General features: G+C 44.5%; 1 protein-coding gene across 1 annotated transcript; it reads right to left on the bottom strand.

Moving 5' to 3' along the window:
• Positions 1-1,649: 1,649 nt before the first annotated feature.
• CFAP52 (cilia and flagella associated protein 52) lies at positions 1,650-20,510 on the bottom strand. Its single transcript, XM_051635218.1, has 14 exons — positions 20,459-20,510; positions 19,782-19,981; positions 18,901-19,037; positions 18,234-18,362; positions 17,077-17,176; positions 16,496-16,612; positions 10,198-10,298; positions 9,095-9,265; positions 7,085-7,233; positions 6,279-6,424; positions 3,995-4,146; positions 3,270-3,372; positions 3,026-3,137; positions 1,650-2,224 (listed from the first exon to the last, which is right to left on the bottom strand). The coding sequence occupies exons 1-14, from the start codon at positions 20,508-20,510 to the stop codon at positions 2,049-2,051; spliced, it is 1,845 nt and encodes a 614-aa protein (XP_051491178.1). The 3' UTR covers positions 1,650-2,048.
• Positions 20,511-20,666: the final 156 nt, after the last annotated feature.

Here is a 20,666-nt window from a genome sequence, read left to right as displayed (position 1 = left end):
GCAGGGTCCCACATCACCTACCCCGACAGCCACCAGGGTGTGATGGCCCAGCTCTGTGTGTGGACACGAGGTGGGGGTGTGAAGGAGCAGTGTCCCCTCTGTGCCAACACCAGGATGGACCAGCACCGCCCCAGGCACTCACCTGCACCAGCCAGCTATGCTGCAGCACATGTTGGTGCTTACAGTTTGGCCTGGGTTTGATAAAGCTTCACACTGCAAAGAGATGTGCAGGACAGGAGGTCTCCAAAAGCGCTGCGCTCCCCGTTGGCCAGTCTGTGAGGGGACAGACTCAGGGTCTGAGCCTCCTGGCTGGCTGTCACCAACCGAGTGTGTGGTTTGCCAACCCTCACTCTGAGCATGCCAGGCCCTGTGCTCCACAGAGGCAGAGGTGATGGTGGCTGGGTTAGTCAGGACAGCCTGGTTTGCTTTGGTCCTCACACTCCAGAAGCAGCCACATCAACACAGGACTTCAGCTCCCCGGTGGGTACTAGGATTCCCTTCCTACCTGTAAGGTCAGGTTTGGTGTGATGGAATTGCTTTGCTGGCAGCTGGACAGTTATCTGCATCTCAAAACCCTGCACTCACAGAGCAGGGAGAGGTGGTGGTGACAGGGTCTTTGGGATGTCCCTGTTGGCTCTCACATGCTCCACTGCTGTTTTATTCCCTCAGCACAAGCACAGAAGTTCTGCCTGTCCATCCCACATCCCGGCAGTTTGATCCTGCCTGGCAAACCACAGTGAGATCTGCTGCAGAGCTCGTAAAACCTGACAGGTGTTTATCCCTGCATAGCATCAAGTCTGGACTCCAAGGAAAAAGAGGAAGGAATAACTTAATTCCTTCAGTCAAGACTCCATTAATAGGAGCAGAGATATTTCAACCAGAAGGAGTATGAGTTGCATTGTATTTGATGGACAACATGTATGCACAGATACCCCTGGAGCCAGTCCAGAAGGACTGTGCCACGAGCCAGAAACATTTTTGATGGCATATAAAGAATAATAAGCAATCATACCTTTGAACTGGCATCCCCCCATGCCTACCAGAACAGCTAATACTATCAATACAGGTATGATGCTAATTAACTGACACTGCCTTTAAATCATTATCTTAGTTAACTAAATTATCTGTAAGCCTTAACACTAAGGAATGCAACAGTTTGCTACCATTTTAATTTATGACACAATTCTCACAGGCCTTCAATTCCTGCAAAAGAAATACTGACTTCACCTCCATCACTTCACAGGTTGGCTGCCTACACCCATCTTTAAACAAACAGTACCTTGAGAGCTGTTGGTTTGAATACTAGACACCAGGTACTTGGACAAAATACATATTTCATGCAAATTTGGAGCCTGCTTGAAAAATTAGGCCAATGACCAGGAATTTGAGTGTGTCTAGTTAGAAACATCCAGGCATTTTTGGAAAGGTCTGCACTCTCACTCTTGAAAACCAGGCCCCTGAAGAGAGTTTTAAATTGGACACTGCAAATGAAGAAGCCCCAGCATCCTTGTATTCCTTTGAGAACACTGATTTGAAAGCATGACTCAAAAGATCTTCCCAGTTAAATGCCTTAGTTGGAGCTGAGGGCTTTTTCGTTAATCAGGACCAGACAAATTAAAATGAACACAGAAGACTGAATTTGCACAACAAGCTATTCATTAAAGGAAGGGATGGAAGGGGGTAGGGAACAGAAAGAGACCACACGAAAGCAAGAGAGAGACCACAAACGAGCAAACATACAAGTAAGACTATGCTAGAAGACTACCAGGAAACATGACAGTAACAACATGCACATGTTGGAGCAACAGCCAAGAGGATTTTCAGAAGTGATGAATCTAAAAGGAACAGCAAATTCTTACCATCCCCTGAAAAAAAACAGACCTACTTATGCACTGCTAGAAAGGCAATCTGAGGGATGGGGTAAATGCATGCCAGAGGGTATAAAAATAGTACAAATAGAACAACAGTACAAATGCTTTAAAACAGCAACAGTGGGCAGAAAAGGCCTGGCCAAGGAAGCAGCAGCCCAGCAGCTCCTGTGGCAGCTGTTACTGCAGGTCTGGGTACTTCCAGATCAGGATGGCACCATCTGCACTCACGCTCACAATGTACTTGTTCTCGGGGCTGATCTTGAGACGGGAGATGTTGCCGCTGTGACCCACCCCAACATGAGTCACTTCACCCTCGTTGTAGCTCCACAGCTTCACCAGATGGTCATCACCACCTGCATTGGGCACCAAGGAAGAACAAATGATTTCACACAGCTCTGCTGCTTTTGTTCCCAGATCACAATCAGGGGAATACTTTGGCATTCATTTGATTTGGGAAGAGAGGGACCCATTGCCTTGGGCATTACAGCAAACATTTCTTTTCAACTGAAGTAGCGTCAGTGTCTAGTTGAGTGCTCAGGACCAGCATCAGCAGATCACAGTGAGCAATTGGTACCAAAGACATAGAGCCTTCAAAAGACACCTAACCAACATTGATTTAGGGGGTTAATCTTGAAGCAGTGGTGCTGGCATCAGATCTGTAGGTTCTCACTGTGTTTCATAACACGATACCATGGCTGGTCTATGCTCGTGCTAGGCTCCCAGAAGAGATGTCAAGATGGTGGGAAGCATGTGGGCGTGAGGCTGGATGGAGCCTGGAGTCATTCCCACTTGCAAACCAAGACAGACTGCCAGGCTACTGCAGTAGGGCTCTGGAACAAATAATTCAAGTGCACAGTGAACCCCACTGAACTTAATGAGGAGTGGGCAAGGTGAAACCCTGTATTCTTCCCTCAGAGACACCTGAACCTTGTCTTCACCTTTAAAGTACATCTTGCAAGACTGAACCACAGTATCTTCCAAGCCTCAACTACAGCCTTTTAAAAAATATTTAAACTTCAGTGATTAATTTTCTTTTCTCCTTTAGCTGACCCCTCCTCTTAGTTTTTCCTCTTTATTGAGATCCTTGGTCCACTGCCTTCTTTTTCCTGCTCTTACTATGACCTCCTCTCTTCTAGTTCCATCCACCCACTCACCTGTGACAAAGTGTGTCCCACTTGAGGTGATGTCCATCCCATTGATGGAACCTGATGCAGACCCCTCCACACTTCGGACCTCAGAGCCATCAATCACTTCCCAGAAGCCAATCTAGAGAGCAGAGAGGAGAGCTCAGATGGTGATGAGGAGCACACAGATTTCAGCACTGTCCTCTCAAAGCCTTTGATGGAGGGACAGGAGCTTTCTCACCTAACAACAGCCAGTTCCTGCAGTTTTGCTTACCTTTCTGTCGGTCCCACCAGTGAGTATCTGGTACTCCTCAGGATAGTAACACACACATTTGAACAACGTTTTGGCTAGAATCATTTGTTTTCTTACAAAATGCCTGCAAAACACCCCAAAACAGGACAGAGCAATAGGGTAAAAAAATTAACTCTGATGGCTTGAACTACCTCTTCCTGTGCCAAAAATCACATCCCTCTTTCTCTTGGATATTTTCAGGTGTTGGTCTGAGTTCAGGGTTTCATGAAGCCATCAGCTTTGCTCCCCATCACAGCTGCCTTGTAGGACTTTTGATCTGCTCTCATAGGAAATAAAATTCTTAAATCCACACTGCTTTCCAGGTGCTATTCCCTATGCAAACATTCCCTTAGCCTTACCACAATGTGTCAAGTCTGCAGATCTCCAATGGCTCAACAAAAGTGATTCAGTGCTAGAAAATGGAGCTAGTTGGAAACTTAGGAACTCACCTGCTCCACTTCCATGGCCAAGCAGAATCCAATACAAGGGAAGAACTTGAGACAAACTTTTGTCTCAGCTTTTCTGAAAAGTTTCTAGTATTGGATATTCTGCATTTCCTGATTTGATAATTCTTTTTATTTTTATTTATTTCCTGATACATTTTTTCCCCTCCTCCTCACTATGTGGTGTTCCAAATAGGCCTCAGTGACCCAAGAGACACATGACCAGGACTTTCAGTGCCTTGCAATACTTATCTGTCTCCTTACACAAGATCCCAGATGATGCACGATCCATCCAGGCTGGCTGTGACACACTCCTTGTCGTTCTTCGTAATCTTAATGCAGGACACACCAGCTGTGTGCTGCTTCATAACTTCCACCAGTTTCTGAGTCTTTTCACTAATCTCCCAGACTCTCACCTGAAAAGCAGCAACAAATATCTGCTCTTGCACCACCTGGTCCTGACCAAGTGCAGGAGGATGCCTCCAGCTTTCCTGAACTCCATGTTTCTCCTGTAACACACTCAGGAACCGAATCCCCACGGCCTGTCCCTGTTTCCCTGCGGGTTATTCATGCTGCTGACTTGTAAAACTGAACTGAGCTCTTCGGAATGAAATCCCCTTGGTTCAGGCATTTGTGACCATCAACCCCAGACCTTATTTTTGCCAAGTTCCCACTATCCCATGCTTTAGTTAACACATCTTGATCAGGAAAAAGCATCTAGCCCATGATATATTTTCACTGGTGCTTTAGAGATCAAAGAGCAAGGCTTCTGCGATGGAATATACAAAAGCTATCTGCTATTTGTGCTACATATTATGTCAGTAAGTAAATACAAAACAGCTCTTTCAACTTTTGATGTGAAATGTGCCTGGAAGCACTTCTTTTCCCAGTGGTGGTAACTGCAAAAATCTTTCTGCTTTGAGGATTTGATCCTTGACACCCTGCATTTACTGTCCTACAAGTGCCAAACTCCTTATCTTTTTGCTTTTACATTCTGCTAAGGTCATATCCTAGTGAAAATTTCAAAATTTAGACACTGACATTAAAAGTAGAGAGCTGACCTTCCACATTTTCTAAGTCTGATGCTGAGTTACCTATGGGATCTGGATGTCCAGTTCCCACTTGCTAAATGATCAGAGTATCCAGAGCCCATAAGCAATCATGAAAGTCCCAGGGTTTCTGATTTGGGCAGAACTGTTAAGCATTTCAGAACACCTTTTTTGTGTTCTGAATGAACACTGCAAGTGCTCCCCTGCAGTTCTCACTTCTTCTTAACCAACCTTTAGCTTTAACTCTGCCTCAGCTGTCTTTTTATATTCAGAGATGAGCTAAGAAGAGCCTGTGCCATTCTCTGAGTGCTGATACAGAATCTAGGTCCTCTGTCTTCTGCATCCTCCAGCGTTAATCATCTAAGGTACTTAACTGTTCTTTTATTAGTGAGGGGTTGAAGTGGCTCATCATCTCTAATGTCTCTATGCAGTGAGACAAGGCAGTGCTGCCATCACTGCTCTACAGGAGAGCTGAAGTGCAGAGTGGCTCAGGAAGATGGTTCAATGATTAAGGCATTAGCCTGAGATTTGGCAGATCTATTTCTATGCCTCACTCTTCGAGACTTCCCCTGCCATCTGCAGCACAGCACCCTGAACACTTGAGATCAGGGGACAAAAAGCACAGGGCAGTTCAATCAGAGTCAGGAATCCATACACACTTAAATGTCTGGTTTGGAGTGTTTGCCAGACTGCAGAGAGGAAGTCCAAAGCAAGGCAAGAATCTGAATGTGAGTCTTCCGAGTCTGATTATTTAATATAAATAAGACCCCCTGTGCTTAAATTATTTAAACACTAGGAATGAGTGTTTAAATCACTTTTACAGATTGAAAAGGGCCACATCTATATGAAGTGCATGGAGTGGCCAAAGTACAGGGCTGTTTGGTTTGTATTGCCAGAAAAAATGTGTTGAAGAGCACAGGTATGAAACCTACAACATGTTTTCTGATTTGTATTGTTATTTGTACTGAAATGTTTTCATAATTGTATTAGAAACTGAGTTATTATTAAAGTGTTTTACTAACACCATCACCCAAACCACACAGTACTATCCCAGAAAATTAGGAAGTTATCCCTCAAACACTCTAGGAATACAACGTGAACTTTGTGCTATTCAATGAATGCAGGTCAATTTGTACAGGACTAGGCCTGCCCAAGCAAGGCAGAAAGAAAGCACACTCTGTGCTAGAGGAGTTACACAGAGGCTCGGAAGACAATGACTAATGCAGATAAATATAGGGGAGAGATAAATGAACAAGAAGGATTAAGAGCATATTCTGTAGCAGAAGGATTTCCAAGCCTCCCAAGACAGAAGAAATGAGGCATTGTTTTACATTATGCCCTCTCAGAGCAAGAGATTTGCATCTATCAGAAGCTAGTATTTTCAAACTCAGTCCTGTGCTCCAGCACAAGCTAAAAACAGCTCCCTTTCTGACTAAGCACTTACAGATAATTCTGTGATGAGACCATGAAGCTGTTCCAGGTTTTTAAGCAAAAATTACCTGCCCTTCACCTCCTCCACTAACGATCTGCTTGCAGTCACTGGTGGTGGCAAGGGCAGACACCTCCCGGCTGTGGGCATTGATAATCACGTACATCACCCGCCCAGTCTGTGGCGTGAAGGCACGGATTGTCCCATCACTCCAACCTGATGAATTGAAAAAAACAGATTACCCAGGAGCACAGACTTTCCTCAGATTATTGTCTCTTTTTCACTTCCAAATGGACCCGTTTTTTTGTTAAGTTCCTTGGTAAGGCTCATCCTGCTAGATCACCAGTAGACACGTGAAAACCACTGCACTGTAGATGAGCCTGCAGAGATGTAGTCCCACATAAAATATTAAAATTTAATTCTTTTCTGATTCTGGCTATGGACAAATTAGTTTGGTACCAATGCAGGGATATCACTGCTCTAGGACAGAGGTTCCTGTGCAAGGTCTAGGACTGCAGTTATTCCTTTGGAAGCATGGTAATGGGTAGCAGCTTGACAGAAAAGGTGCTCTACATACATCACAGGTTAAGCTGCTGCATACATTAATATTTTAGAATTAGGTCTTTGAATAAGACTGAAGTGCATTCTGAATTGCCGGAGTTGACAGACAAAGCAAGGTCTCCAAACCTTCCATGTACATCATAACTAGCCCCCCAGGGTACTGGGGACTGTGACCAAAGTCCATCAGACCAAGCAATGAACTGAACTGAAACCCATTCCTAATTTAATCCTCTCTTCATTCTAACATCCTGATGTTCATTAAATTTGGCAGCACTTGAAGACAGGACTCGGCCCTGGGTCTGGACTGACCATTACCTGAAATGATGCTCTCCCCATCCCTCATAACCTCCACAGCATTGCAGGTCATGTTGCGGTTGACGATCCGTACGAGCTCCTTGTTTTCTGGAGTGAGCCACACGCGGATATCATTTCTGGAGCAGGTAACAAACAGGTCAGGAGTTCCACTGGAAAATTCAGAGAGGAGAGATAATGAGGAGGGGCATGTAGAAAATGCATTCTTCTTTGTCAGGTGTTAAATCATGCTTCAAAGCCTAGCTATTTCTAACGTGCCACCATAATCTTCCCAACAGGGATTCCCAAGGTTAAGACAAAAGCCTTTTCCTAGGATCACCTTTCTCACATAAAATTCTCTTAGCCTGCTTTCTACTCAAAGATTTATTTTCAAGAACATTTAGAGTGAAGCAAAGAGAATTATTTCTACTTTTCCTAATTGTGACATTGATTTCCCATATTCCATCTCTAAACAACTTCACGTGCTGTACAGAATAGACACAAAAGTGGGTGTAGAGGTGCTGACTGCCCAGATTTAACATCAGAGACCAACAGCAGCCTCATATTGTGAAGATGTCACTTCTTATCTCACTTACTGGATGATTCCTATTCAACATTGCTGAAGGCAACAGAAATGATGGCAAAAGCCTGCTCGTAATATACTTGTTATACATGTTTGAATAAAAAAAGACCTGCAGCATTTCAAAAGCTATGGGACTGAATGCTTTGAAATACACTCTAAACCATACATCCTAGGGACATGACAGAAAGGGAACTCTAGAAAGGCACCACGAGCTTTTGTTCAGCATCACCATCAACGCCCGGGAAGATGAAGCTGGACAGAGAAAACTGGCACAGCAAAAGTGCAGCCCCTTTCAAGCCCAGCTTGTGCACGTGCTTTATAAAGCAGGGTAACATCAGCAATTGAAGTATTCTGAAATAAGCCAGAGTAGGAAAACTAAGCCTGCATTTCCCAATCAGTGACACACTCTGTTCAAGAGCACTTAATAGATAAAAAGTTTAAACATGCATGCAAGGATGTAGTCCTGTAGTTCTTAGAATCATCACTAAACGCAGCTCATCCAGATACCTGTGACACAGATGTGTCAGTCAGGTACATTAGCATTGGACCCTAAAGCTCCAAAGGGTTTTTCTTATTAAATTAGAGGAATGTGGGTTTTTCAGGCTGGTGTCAAACAGGGAGAAGGGCTTCTTGCATTGTGCACTTGGGTGTACCTTGATATGATTTGATCCTTTGTGCTGCACCAAGAAGCAATGCAGTAACAACATACCAAAAATAACAACTTTAATTGGGACCAAACTCCCCTTCTCTATTTGGAGAGGAAACAACTGATCCATTGTGGATTTTTTTTTTAAATCAAGAGTCCCAATGCAGGGACTCAGCCAATACAGGAAGAGGGAACATTTGTTGTCCGTTTACAAGACAAAAGCAGGCAGAAAACACACCAGTATACCCAGAATCTCTCATCCCAAGCCTAGAATTTAATATAACATGCCACACTGTCACACATGAAACTGTGAGGCTGAGAGAACCAAAAGGCCTCTTTGAAAAGCTGTTAGTCAGGTTTCAGCTGATGTCACAGGTGGGTAGAAAAGCAGACACCTCTACAGGCTCTAGCTGCCACAAGGGACAGAAAAGCAGACTTCTAGGATTCCCACTGCTGGCAGACAAAGAGGCTGGAGTCTCAGCACTGTCCCCACGAGAAAAGGGGGAGGCTGCCATTGCTGCCTTTACCCAAACAGAAATCATTGCAGTCTTTTAATTTAGAATTCTTTCTGTAGAGCAATGATTTCTCCAATTCTCCAACTGAATTGTTGCTTTCTGCTTTAAAGCAGCTGCTCACCATCACCCTTGCACTTCACTGGTAGGTTGCAGTAGAAATCATCCCACAAGGATGTTAATAGGCATTGGGTTCCTGTTGGTTAAAAGGTGTTTACTCAGGTATCCTGAGCTTACTTGCAGCTTACTGAAACTTCTTTCCTGCCAAAAGCATCCCAGCCAGTTATACTCACAAAGGAAAAACGATGTCGTGGACGGCTTCGCTGTGACAGACAACAAACAGCTCCTCTTTAAACTCAGTGTAGGTAACTTGATAAATCTGGCACTCACTTGTCCCTACAAAGAACTGGTAACCCTGACCTCTACATGTCAGGGAAGTGACAGCACCATGAACTTCAATTTTCCTGTTAAAAGAAAGCAGATGTTTGGCCTGACACTGACCTTGAAATACTTAGATTCTAGCTTCCCTTCTCCCCTGACTTTGTAGAGCCGCTTTCCCCAAAAAGCTCCATATTAGGCTGTGATACCAATATGCAAGAGCATGGTCAGCACTACAATTTTATTCCCAGTCACATGTTAATACTTCAGATGCTCTTGCCTGTCCCACCTGCCACTCTGCCAGGGCCTGCAGAGCTTTGGAGTCTTTGCTTTCTGGACCAGGGTGTAAGGTAACAGCATCTTTGCTGGTATTCTTACTCAAGTGCACTTATTATCCCATATTCAAGACTATTTCCAAACAGTTTAGATCTTCTGGGAATAGTTTCAATTGTACAAAACAAAGCTTGCAGAGCTGGATGCTGAAGCTGGCCACTCAAATGATGCAAAATAAATAGTGGCAAGCCCAGTTCTCAAATCACACATTGGGAAAGGATGCCTGCAGGTTTCTATTCTGCATGCAGAAAAAAGCCCTGTGTGTCCTCCAGCACCTCCAGGCATGTGCCTGTAGAATTAGTGGAGCCCTCCTTTACAACCCCATGTCCTCCAACAAACCCTTTTCTAGATGGCAAACACTAGTCTTTGTCTGCTGGCATCAGTAAGCATCACTTTACTGACTTCAACAGACCTGTCTCTCTTGGCATCAATTTAGGATCTGAATGTCTAGAAGGAAACAATGCTTATTTAAATGGAAGATGAGCAGGGCAATTCACTTCTGAGTAATTTTCAGTCTGCTTCAATTGCATTATGCTGGAACCATACTGTCTCTTTTGTCTGCAGGACTGAAAACCTGAGAGTTATTTGCATTACGCCTTTAGGTATAAATGATTGGTTCTTCCAGTGTGACCCTTTGGGGCAAGTGTCACCTCTGTGCTCCTGATTCTCCCATCTACAAACTCACTTCATGACTCTGTAGTTTGAGCCTGTACAGAGAGCTACAATCCCTTCGCCGGTGCCGACTATAAAATCTCCTGTCTTCAGCAAAGTCAAAGCTGTGACTCCCTAGGAAAAAATAGGATGAAAACACAATTGGGTGGAAGCAGAGGTTTGAGTGCTGCAGCCAGGCTGAGCAGCACAAGCAAGTCTCTGCCACGCTTCTGTCACTCAAATATGGCTTTATCTTGGACTGACCTAGGCTAACGAGTGACTCTCCAGAGGGGGACTGGAGAAGAGAGTTATTAATTACAGGTGTACATGAACTACTACAGTACAAGTCTTAAAGAAGCAAGTAAATAACCCCATCATGAATCCTTCAGAGCAGCTGGGACCATGTATGAGCCTTCACATCCTTACCTCACTCCAGCAAGCAACACACACATTAGTACCCCCACTTTTCTTTCCCCTGATTCTCCATCTATCAGGCATGAAATCAACAGAGGATAAAACTCAGTAAGTGTCCTTCCCTACAGCTGCTTTTAGGACAGATTCTCTGTGTCTCAGGCCTCTCTCCCTGTCTGCAAGATGGAAACCCATCTCACACCTATGAGCAATAAAACACATTTGTCACAGAAAAGCTTTGAAAATTAGGCAGCCCATCATCAACATGGGGTTCTGCTGTTTACTAAGATGAGTAGATCAGCAGGAAGGCAGCCATTAGAAAAAGGAGAAATGGTTTTCCATGGATAAAGTACCAGACTACAGTAAAAAAAAACCCCAACAAACAGAACCAACAAACAAGATCAGTTCTTAGCCCTGCCACACAATTTGATGTCTAAGAAAACACTGTCTCTGCTTCAGGTCTGCTACCTGTGAAGTGAAGTTACTTTTCTGTATACAAGACAAGAGATTAATTATTGAAAATCTGAAAGACACCAAAATAGGCAGCAAGAAGGGTGAAACTACTTCTGTGGGTTGAAACCCTGATATTCTTACCCAGAAAAATATCCCTACTAGCTTGGGGGAACACATGCATGAGTGAAATGGAAAGGGGAAAAAAAATAAATGGAAAGTAAGGAGCTTTATGCCATCAAAACCTGGACTGAAAACTAAGCTCTGTCAGGAAGCAAGAAGGTACAAGAGGCACTTCCACTCTCACCAGGAGAGCAGAAACTCACCAGTTGTTCCAAATCAGACAGGAGGGCTGGTGGCAGCTCCAGGCTCCCTGTGATATGTGAGGAATCTGTTGAGCTTGACATTTTACGTTGCAACATAAGACTCCTGCAACATTTGCCTCTACCTGGGTTATTAAACAACTGTTGTGATAACACCAGCAGTTTCACAACATTACAGTATTTCTTTTCTGAAGCCTGAGCTCACAGAGCCATTATGTGGAAGGAACAATTTCTGTTTGGTGAAGGTTTTCTTTCTGGGAAAAAGAAAACACCTCTAGCATTTAGTTTTGTGAAAGTCCGAAGAAGTGAATTCTCAAGTAATAAGCAAGAAGCAAATCAGAATAATTCTGGATTTATTCTTTAGGAAGAAACGACTGCCATGCACTTTCCTTGTGATTTGTGAACAAATAGAGGTGCCAGCACATTCTGATAAAGTTTGACATCTAAGAAGCACCACCCAGCATGTCTTTTCAAGCCTTTTTTCAAGCCTTTTCTGGCCTACACCCAGTACATTTTCAAGATTAAACACTTACAGAGTGTTTATGAAAGCAAGAAAGTGGTGAATGTCTGTGTGGAAATGTCTAAAGCTGTAAAGAAGGCAAGTAAGGAAGCAAAGAAAGAACAGAAAATAAAATGGACATGTGAGCTACTTTAGGACTGAAAAGGATGTTGCAAAGGCCACACTGACAGGGCAGGATGGATTTGGAAAAATTACTTTGGTTCAATTATCCAACCAAATAGAAGGAACTAATTGTTTTTAAAGTCTTCCTTATACTTTTTGAAGGAAAAAAAATAAATCACTATATACTTAACTGGGCATTCCAGTGCTGGCATTCTGAGTAGCCCTGCACCCACCTACACATCAGCTTAAGAACTATTTAACTTCACAATCAAATCAATGTGGGCTGAAGGGGAAAAAAATTGAAAAAATAAAATAATCCTGATTTGTAAATTAATTGCACTGAATCTCTTCATTAGGCTGTCTCCAGCAGTAGCACATCCAGAGTCTCCTGTAATATCAGGGCTGATGACTGAAAAACACAACCTCCAGAGAGGGCTTGATGCCATGCTATCACAACACTCCCAGGCAGGAAGCCAGGTTTCATGCAAATACTCTCAGCAAAAGCACGAGAACAAAGGGTTTCTTTTTCATTAGAAATATGATCCACAAGCACAACTGTTTCTGAACAATGCTTTTGAAAATTTCCTACAAGGTGTTGGCAGCAGTTTGTGAGTCCCCTGTTATCACAGGCCCATCAACTGCCTTTTGATCTACTGTTTTGCAGTTTTCCTGTAATATACTTCCACCTTAGATGCCCTCTGGGTTCACCATTATGGCAGCTGGTGGCATTAGGAATCACACCTATGACTACACAGTTTATCTGATTACAGCTCCCTGCTACTTGCTAATAAATTAGAGTTTTTGCAGCACAGCCAAGACTGCTTTCATTTTTCCAAGGTATTATTCTCTTCAGTTCTTCAACCTGAGAGGGAAGCGGGTGTTATTAAGACAGAAAAAAAGAAATCCGTAAGTGGCCAGGATTGATTGCCAGGCTCTCAAAATCACCAGAGTTTGATTTCAACCTTGACAATCGTGCTTCTTTTTTTTCCAGCCTGTTCTTCCAATCACCCCGAGCAAACAGAGAGCTTTCTAAGTTGCACTTGTTCACAGAGTCAAGCAGTTCACGTTAATGATGCGATGAATACTCTATTTTATATACTGCCAGTCCTCTGGTAGATTAAATGTAGAGTCTAGTGTGGGAGGCTAAAAATATCACCATTCATTATTTACTTCTTACTAAAAGAAACCACAGCTTTGAAGTATGATTATAAATAAAAATACCAGCAAAAATCCAGCCTGCTCATTCTCTTCCTGGCAGGGATACTTGCTCTTTGTTCCATTCTGATCTTCTTGCAGAGTTCTTGAGTGCTCTATGAACTCTTCCAATGCACCTCCTTAAGAATTTTTTGTTTGCTTTTTTACTATGCAAACCATTCCAACTAGTTCTGAAAACGCATTTGCAACCATACATCTCACTTTGCATCTGAATGGCTGCCCTATAGCTCCTCAAGCCTGCAACAAGGATAAAAATTAATGTTGCTGTTTATTCCAGTATTTATGGACATTATAGAACTGCAACTTATTTCCATGTAGAGGGAAAACAAGTTGTTTCATCGTATCAGTGAAGTATTCTGCCACTCCTCTTCAGAACAGAAACAAAGAAATCTTCAGATCATGTCTATATATGTTATAAACACATTCTTATGTATCTAAAGGCAAAGTTCCCTTAAGGCTGATCCAACTTATTTTCAATAAACATCTCCTCAGCCAAGCAGTATCTAAACTATCTCTTTGAAGATAAGCTCATACTGGGATGGCTGTGAATTCCAGGGTTAGTTTCATGGTGTGCCACTGGCTTGCAGTTCCCTGGTGAAGAAGGCTTTCAGAAGTACAGGATCCTGCTCGTGCACAATTAAAATCATAGAATCACAGGGGTTGGAAGGGACCTCTGAAGATCTTCAAGTTCATTCCCCCTGCTGCAGCAGGAACACCCAGGGCAGATCACACAGGAACGTGTCCAGATGGGTCTTGAAAGTCTCCAGAGAAGGAGACTCCACAACCTCTCAGGGCAGCCTGTCCCAGGGCTCTGTCACCCTCACAGGAAAGAAGTTTCTCCTCATGTTGAGGTGGAACTTCCTGTGTTGTCACTTGGTGCCGTTTCCTCTCGTCCTGTCACTGGCACCACTGAACAGAGACTGGCCCATTCTTGACACCCACCCTGCAGGTATTTGTAGACATTAATAAGGTCCCCCTCAGTCTTCTCAAGACTAAACAGTCCCAGGTCTCTCAGCCTTTCCTATGACTGTGATGAAAATGAAGTGATGAAAATGGTTCCATGGGGAGGGGGCCAGGACAGTTGCACCACTGGAAGCTTCCTGGTTGGAAGGGGCAGTGTGTGTCCCAAAGCCATGTTTTGGAAGGTCATGCCCACCTTGCATGGCTTACTGCTAAACAAGCTGGATAGCAGGTCTGCTCTGCAGGGCCAGAGAAGGGAGAACTTCTGTTACTCATTACTACATGGTACGTTTTCAAGAAAGGTACAAAAGATGACTGGGGAAATACATACAGCTCCAGGGGGGCAGGCGGGGGAACAAACATCAACACTTCTCTGAGGGTTAGCAATGTGATGTTCCAAATTGTGTAGAAGCAAGGATGCAAATACTTTTGTTTTCATAAATGCTGTGGTTTTGACTTGAAAAAACATCTGCAAAATGCTTCTTCCAGCATTGACAGCTGTGCTACAACTGGAAATTTTTGCCATAAAACATTAGATCCTACGTGTGCTCAGTGAGGACTTGACAGTCTAGTGACAAGGTATTATTTGTGTGCAGAGATGTGCAAGGGGTGGGTGGAAAGGGAAACAGGATGGAGCTAGGAAGGGAGAACTGGAAAATATGAAAGTGGATCTGACAGTTGCTGGAGATAAAAATGTATCAGCACCTTCTCACTGACTGCAACAATACAGGCTTGCCCTGATGAATTTCCCTTTTGGGGCATTTAAACTGCATTGTAAGAGTGACGGAGAGAGCAGAGAGGAAGCAAGCAAGAGGAGGAGTGTGTGACTGAAAAGCCTGTCTTGGAAGAGAAATGTTTGTTCTAAGCAGCAGGATAAAGGAGGATGTTGGAGGGACTACTTTTCTATCTATTTCTACCCAATGTGAATGTCTCCCTTCCCTCCCTTCTCCCAAAACAACCACTGGTAGATCCTAAGTAGCTGCCATTAAATAACAGTAATTAAAAAAACTTTCAGTCAAATTCATGCCTCTCAGCTCAGGTGTTATCCACCAGGCTGGCAGGCAGCTGTGAAGAGATCCACTTCAGGATCTTCTCTTCTCCCTAGCATCTTGCCACCCTCCTGCAGAGTCAAAGGTCCTGTTCTTCTTCAGTGTTTCGCTAGGAGAAGCAGCGTCAGCTGAAGCTCAACATGCTCCAAAGGCCTGTACCACAAACTGTGGTTCCAATGGGTTTGCCTTATGGTAAAACTCACAGCACCATTTGGATTGTGGCCTGGCCTTAAGCCTCTGCTTTTCTCTAAGAGGCCCCAGGCCCTCCTTTACCCCCCAAATTGCACAGCATCCTGTTGATTGTGACTTTAGTGATAGTCTCAGGAGTATGTACTTTGTGAAGTTTTGTTTCAAAGGCATTTGGCACATTTCCCTCCCCCTTAAAGGGAGTTTAGGATCTTGTGGGGCTTCAACCAGGTTCTCCAGGCAGGGCACACATACTGCTAGATGCAAAAGGACTCAAAGCATGCAAGCATTTAAAAAGGGAGGGGATATTCAATCATCAATACCTCAGCATGAGTAACAGCCAAGATCAGGTGGGACATGGGTCCTGTGTGGATGTAAAACCATGCAGGGTGACTGCTGGAAGACTTAACAGCATTTAGCACTCCACCTTCAGCAGACTTACGATTTCCATCAGGAAAACCAGATACCTACAGTCTTGTCACTTACTATGTACACAGAATTAAATTACTTGCAAGTGGGAATAATGAGTCACCACTTCTTCAACCTCCTGGAATAAACACTGAAATCTATTTCAAAGACTTCAGTGGCTCCATGTTACCCCAGAGATATGGGCCTGCATTTGTAAAGCAAGAAACACTGCACTTCAACTGGGCATGTCTATGGTTTGTATGTACATGTGTTGGTACAAGCACAGTTCAGGAGGTTTAGAGAAACAAGTCCAGAGTAGCTTTTTCTTTGGGGTTGACTGCTCAATTTATCCTACAGCTCTTGTTAGTCTTGTGTTTGCTCTCAAACAAGATCTGCTTCTTCGGAATTACTCCATTTTTATGCTTATTTTTCACTTTTCAGGACTTTTAGCAGATTTAATATAAAAGAGAGTCTACGGGATGACACATGAGATTCAGGTAAAACCTAAATTCTGAGCCAAATGAAACAAAGCCAAGCTAACAGCTGGAGACTTCAGGATCAAGACTAAGACACAAAAAATTAGTAGCACAAAAAAAGGGTTAGTCTGTGAACTAACTTTGTCATGGTGCTCCTGGAGGTTGCCCTACTTTCAGTTACTAACAAAGAGGAGGATAAGGAAAAAATTCAAGTCACAGAGCTGCTACTCACCAAGCCAAACAACTTCTTCTGGGGTCCACAGCCAACCATCAGCTTGTTATTTGTATTAATTTTCAATATATCACCACTTGTTGTGCCAAAATAAAAATAATTGTCATCATCTGCCATCTATAGGAAAAGCATAAAAAAGAGATCATGGTCTGGGTAATGAGACACTGGTCCCAAACCTAGCACTGGGCAGCAGAGTTTTATTTCAGTATCCTGCCAAGATTTAATCCGAGGGGATGCAGCCAATGTTTTTGTCCTGTCATGTTAAAAAATCTATTAAGACTGCTGAATGCAAGGCATTTTCTAACCAAATCTAGATAGTACTTTGAAGAAAAAGTGGGATATTCTGGGTGCTAAAGCCTGTGATTAAAATACATGCTGCTTCTCTACAGAAGCATTCAAAACACTCTTTCTCAGGATAAAGAAACTGTGGGAGACCATCTGCCACGAGCCAACACTTAGTAGCTTCACTGCCACCATGCAGTTGTAGTTGGCATTTCCAGAATTACTATAAAAGCTTGTGGTGTTTCTCTAGTCTGTAGGGAGTTTCTTAGTTTAGCTAAATCATTTTGGCTGAAACTTACCTTAATACACGCAGCCACTCTCTTCAGGCTCCCTGTCTGGCAGTCACTTGGCCAGATCTTCCTATTTGTTACATCCAGTTCCCATATTCGAACAGTGAAACTACAAGAAAGAACATAGTGGGATCAAATCCATACACACCAAAACAGCCAAGTTCTTTCACTACCAGGTCAATCAAAAAGCCCTTATAAGACTACATTATTCTGAAATTTTAATAAGGGGGGGAAAGAATAATATCAGAGAGGCCAAAAGTAAGTCTCTGTCTTTTCTGCTGTCTCTTAGGGAAAATTTTGCTACAGAAATAAAAAATCCTAAAGGTTCAGCAAAAACATATATGAGGATTATGGAGGAGTATGTCACCACCTTGCCACTGAGCTTCTCAGAGACATGCACTGTGGAAATCTTACTTCCTAGAACACAAAACAAACTGAATGGGACACTGGCAATTATTTTCTAGCCCAACTCAATCAAGCTGGAGGTTAACCTGGTTAAATTGAGCTGGAGGTTAACATGGGAGCCAGTATAAAATCTTTACACACAGTTGCTCTTACAAAGAGTTAAAATTGCAAAGACCAGCACTTGTAAGTGCAACTGCAGCCAAAATTATCCAAAGCCTTCCCTGATTTAAAGAGAGGTGCAGGTCCTCAGCATGTTTAAATATCAAGCTAGATACATGAGGGCTGTCTCAAATCCATGTGAAATGTGACTTTTTGTACCAAGTTTTGTTACAAGCCAGTGACCAATTGTGCATCACATCTGTTGAAGACAGGAGATGATCCAATGACCTGCAAGATATCATTGTTTCTACATTAATTAACCATTGTTCAGAGCCACTCATTGACTGCTTTTCTTGTGTAAACACTGGCAACTAAATATTTAAACACTGCGTGGGGAATGCTGAGTACAAAATCCAGCTACCAGAACAGAAGTGATTCATGTAGGTCCCTGTGTGCTGCTTCAAAACAGTTATGTGTGGAACAAACAGAAATGCCTTAAAGGGACAAGCTGGATGAATATTTGTGGGTCCATTCAGAGCAAAAAGAGAAAAAATGAGTGTTCAGCTGCTTAAGTTTCCTTGTATTTAAGTAAGGACTCTCTGTAAAAAGAAAAAGATCTTTGGGTTATTTCCCTCATATCTTTCATCTAAACAAAAGCTTACTTTCCAGATGTAACAAACATCTCATCTCTGGAGCTGGAGCACACCAGGAGGGTGGCACTGCCCGCGCTGCGAGGCGAGGCAGGGCTCCCACAGACAGCCTCTCTCTTCCCAATGTCCCACACAACCACGCTGCAGGAGAAGGAAGGGCTTAGGTTTGCTTTTTGACATTATTTTAAAACAAATTATTAAAAATCAAAAGCAAGACAAAACCAGTTTTCCTGCAGTCAGTTCCCACCAGGGTACACAACAAAACTAACTTCCTAGAGATTTTACCCTGGAACAACTTTATCCCAAATGCATGGAATTGCAGTTTACAGCCCCTGCTCCAGAAACAAGGGTATGTCCACTTGTCTGTGTCAAAACAAGCCCTCAGTGGAGTTTATGCTTCTTCAGGGCAGTATGTGGAGCCAACTGACTGTGCAGGCTCCACGAGGCTTCCAGGTGATGACACCAGCTTCCAAATTAGCTGCTCCCTTCATCTCTCCCCATGCCCTGCACTCTGCCCATAGTGCCCACCCAGCTTCCCATCAGACAGAGCTGGATCACCAAGGAGAGACATCAAGAGGGGAGAGAGTCAGACTGCCAGAAGGAGCCAGTGCTGCCTAAGAACATTCTTCCACACCCTACAGCTCGTCAGAACTCTTGTGCCAAGAAGCAAAACCATTACCTGCCATCGTCCTGGCCTCCCAGTGACACGAGGTACAGGCTGGTCACTGAAAAGGCCAGTCTTTCCACTTTGCCTTTATGGCGGGCCAGCCGAGCAAGTAATTGCTTTGTGTGGAATTCCCACAGAATGATGTCTGCCTGAGGTGCAAAGCAGAAGGGGTCAAAGCCAGAGCTTTAGATGTAACACACAGGATTAAATATAACAACTTTCTCTGGCAGGATAGTTGTTAGAAGCAGCCCAGCTCCAGGTTCACTTCTATCCAGCCCAGGGCTCCACTGACACCAACATGCTTCAGAGCAGGTGCCATAAGAAGCACCACTTCAGGTCACTGGTTCAGTAACTGCTTAATTTCAGAACCAAAATTTACCCTGAAACACTATTTCACTTAGATTTTAAAATACTTCATTCCTTCCAAGTGTCTCAAGGTCTTTTCAAATAGTCAAATATAAACCCTGAAGAAAAAAATAAACCCTGAAGAACTTCAGACGTCTAAAAATGCAGGTAGGCACCTGGCATGGGCTTCTGAAAGTCCTAAGCAATTCTGGAACTCAGGTCTCGCTTTAAATATAACACCATTTATTAATTAATATCTAATGAGGCTTAGGCTGCCATATGTTCACAAGACTTTGGATAAAAAGGATTGGAACTAACAAATACCTCAGTCTATTAAACTCCATCCTAGGGAGACTGAGTAATATTTTACAAAACATAGAGGTACATCCAGCAAAGAGTAGCCACAATTTCCCATTCTCTGCAGCATCTTCCAGCTGTAGCCATTTGTTTTGCAACAAAAAATTCTACAACAAAGTGCTCCTACTGCTGGCAAGCCAACTCAAACTTCTTTGGTTATATTACACTGTAAAAATTAGAGCATTATCCACCTGGAATCCCATGGCAGTATATTGTCCAGATGCTACGTATTCCCCTTTCCTGGACAGGGCCAGGCAGCTAACATTGTTGGTGTGGCCACGTAAAAAATACTGGGTTTTGGTGTCCAGGTCCTGAATTACAACAGCACACCCCAATGGATAAAGAATATCCTTGTCATTGGGGTGGCAGATGAGGCCAGAAGGAACATGCCCTGCAAGAGAGAGGAGTGAAAGTTCTGCTGACAGTGAAGGGGCCAGTTCAGCCCTCCCCTCAGCCCCTGTTGGTGCCCCTTGCCCACAGCTGCCCCCCAGAGCGCCCCGGGCCCCCTCACCTGCCCCCCAGGGTGCCCCACATCCCCTCACCTGCCCCCCAGGGTGCCCCGGGCCCCCTCACCTGCCCCCCAGGGTGCCCCACATCCCCTCAGCTGCCCCCCAGGGTGCCCCGGGCCCCCTCACCTGCCCCCACAGAGCCCCACATCCCCTCAGCTGCCCCCCAGGGTGCCCCGGGCCCCCTCACCTGCCCCCACAGAGCCCCACATCCCCTCAGCTGCCCCTCACGCTGCTCCAGGCCCCCTCAGTCGCCCCCCACTCTGTCCCGCAGCCCCTCAGTTTCCCCCCCACGCAAACTCTCCGCCTGCCCAGCACCTGCTGCCCGGGGCTGCCCCGCACCTCGGTGCCCCCCGCACTACCGTTGAAGCCGATGGCCGCCCGCAGCTCCAGCTCCCCGGGCCCCGCCGCCATCGCCGGCTCCGAGGGACGCGGCGCCCCCGGCAACGGCGCCTGCGCACGGGGCCCCGCTCGCGCCCGGCCGGCAGGGGGCGCTGCCAGCGGCGGGAGCGCCCCGGGGCTGCGTGCGGGAGCGGGGAGCGGGGAGGGGGGAGCGGGGAGGGGGGGAGC

Source organism: Apus apus, chromosome 17 (genome assembly GCF_020740795.1).
Source record: "Apus apus isolate bApuApu2 chromosome 17, bApuApu2.pri.cur, whole genome shotgun sequence".
Taxonomy (NCBI): Eukaryota; Metazoa; Chordata; class Aves; order Apodiformes; family Apodidae; genus Apus; species Apus apus.
Note: the sequence above shows the minus strand (reverse complement) of the source record. Positions and strands in the feature narration are given on the sequence as shown.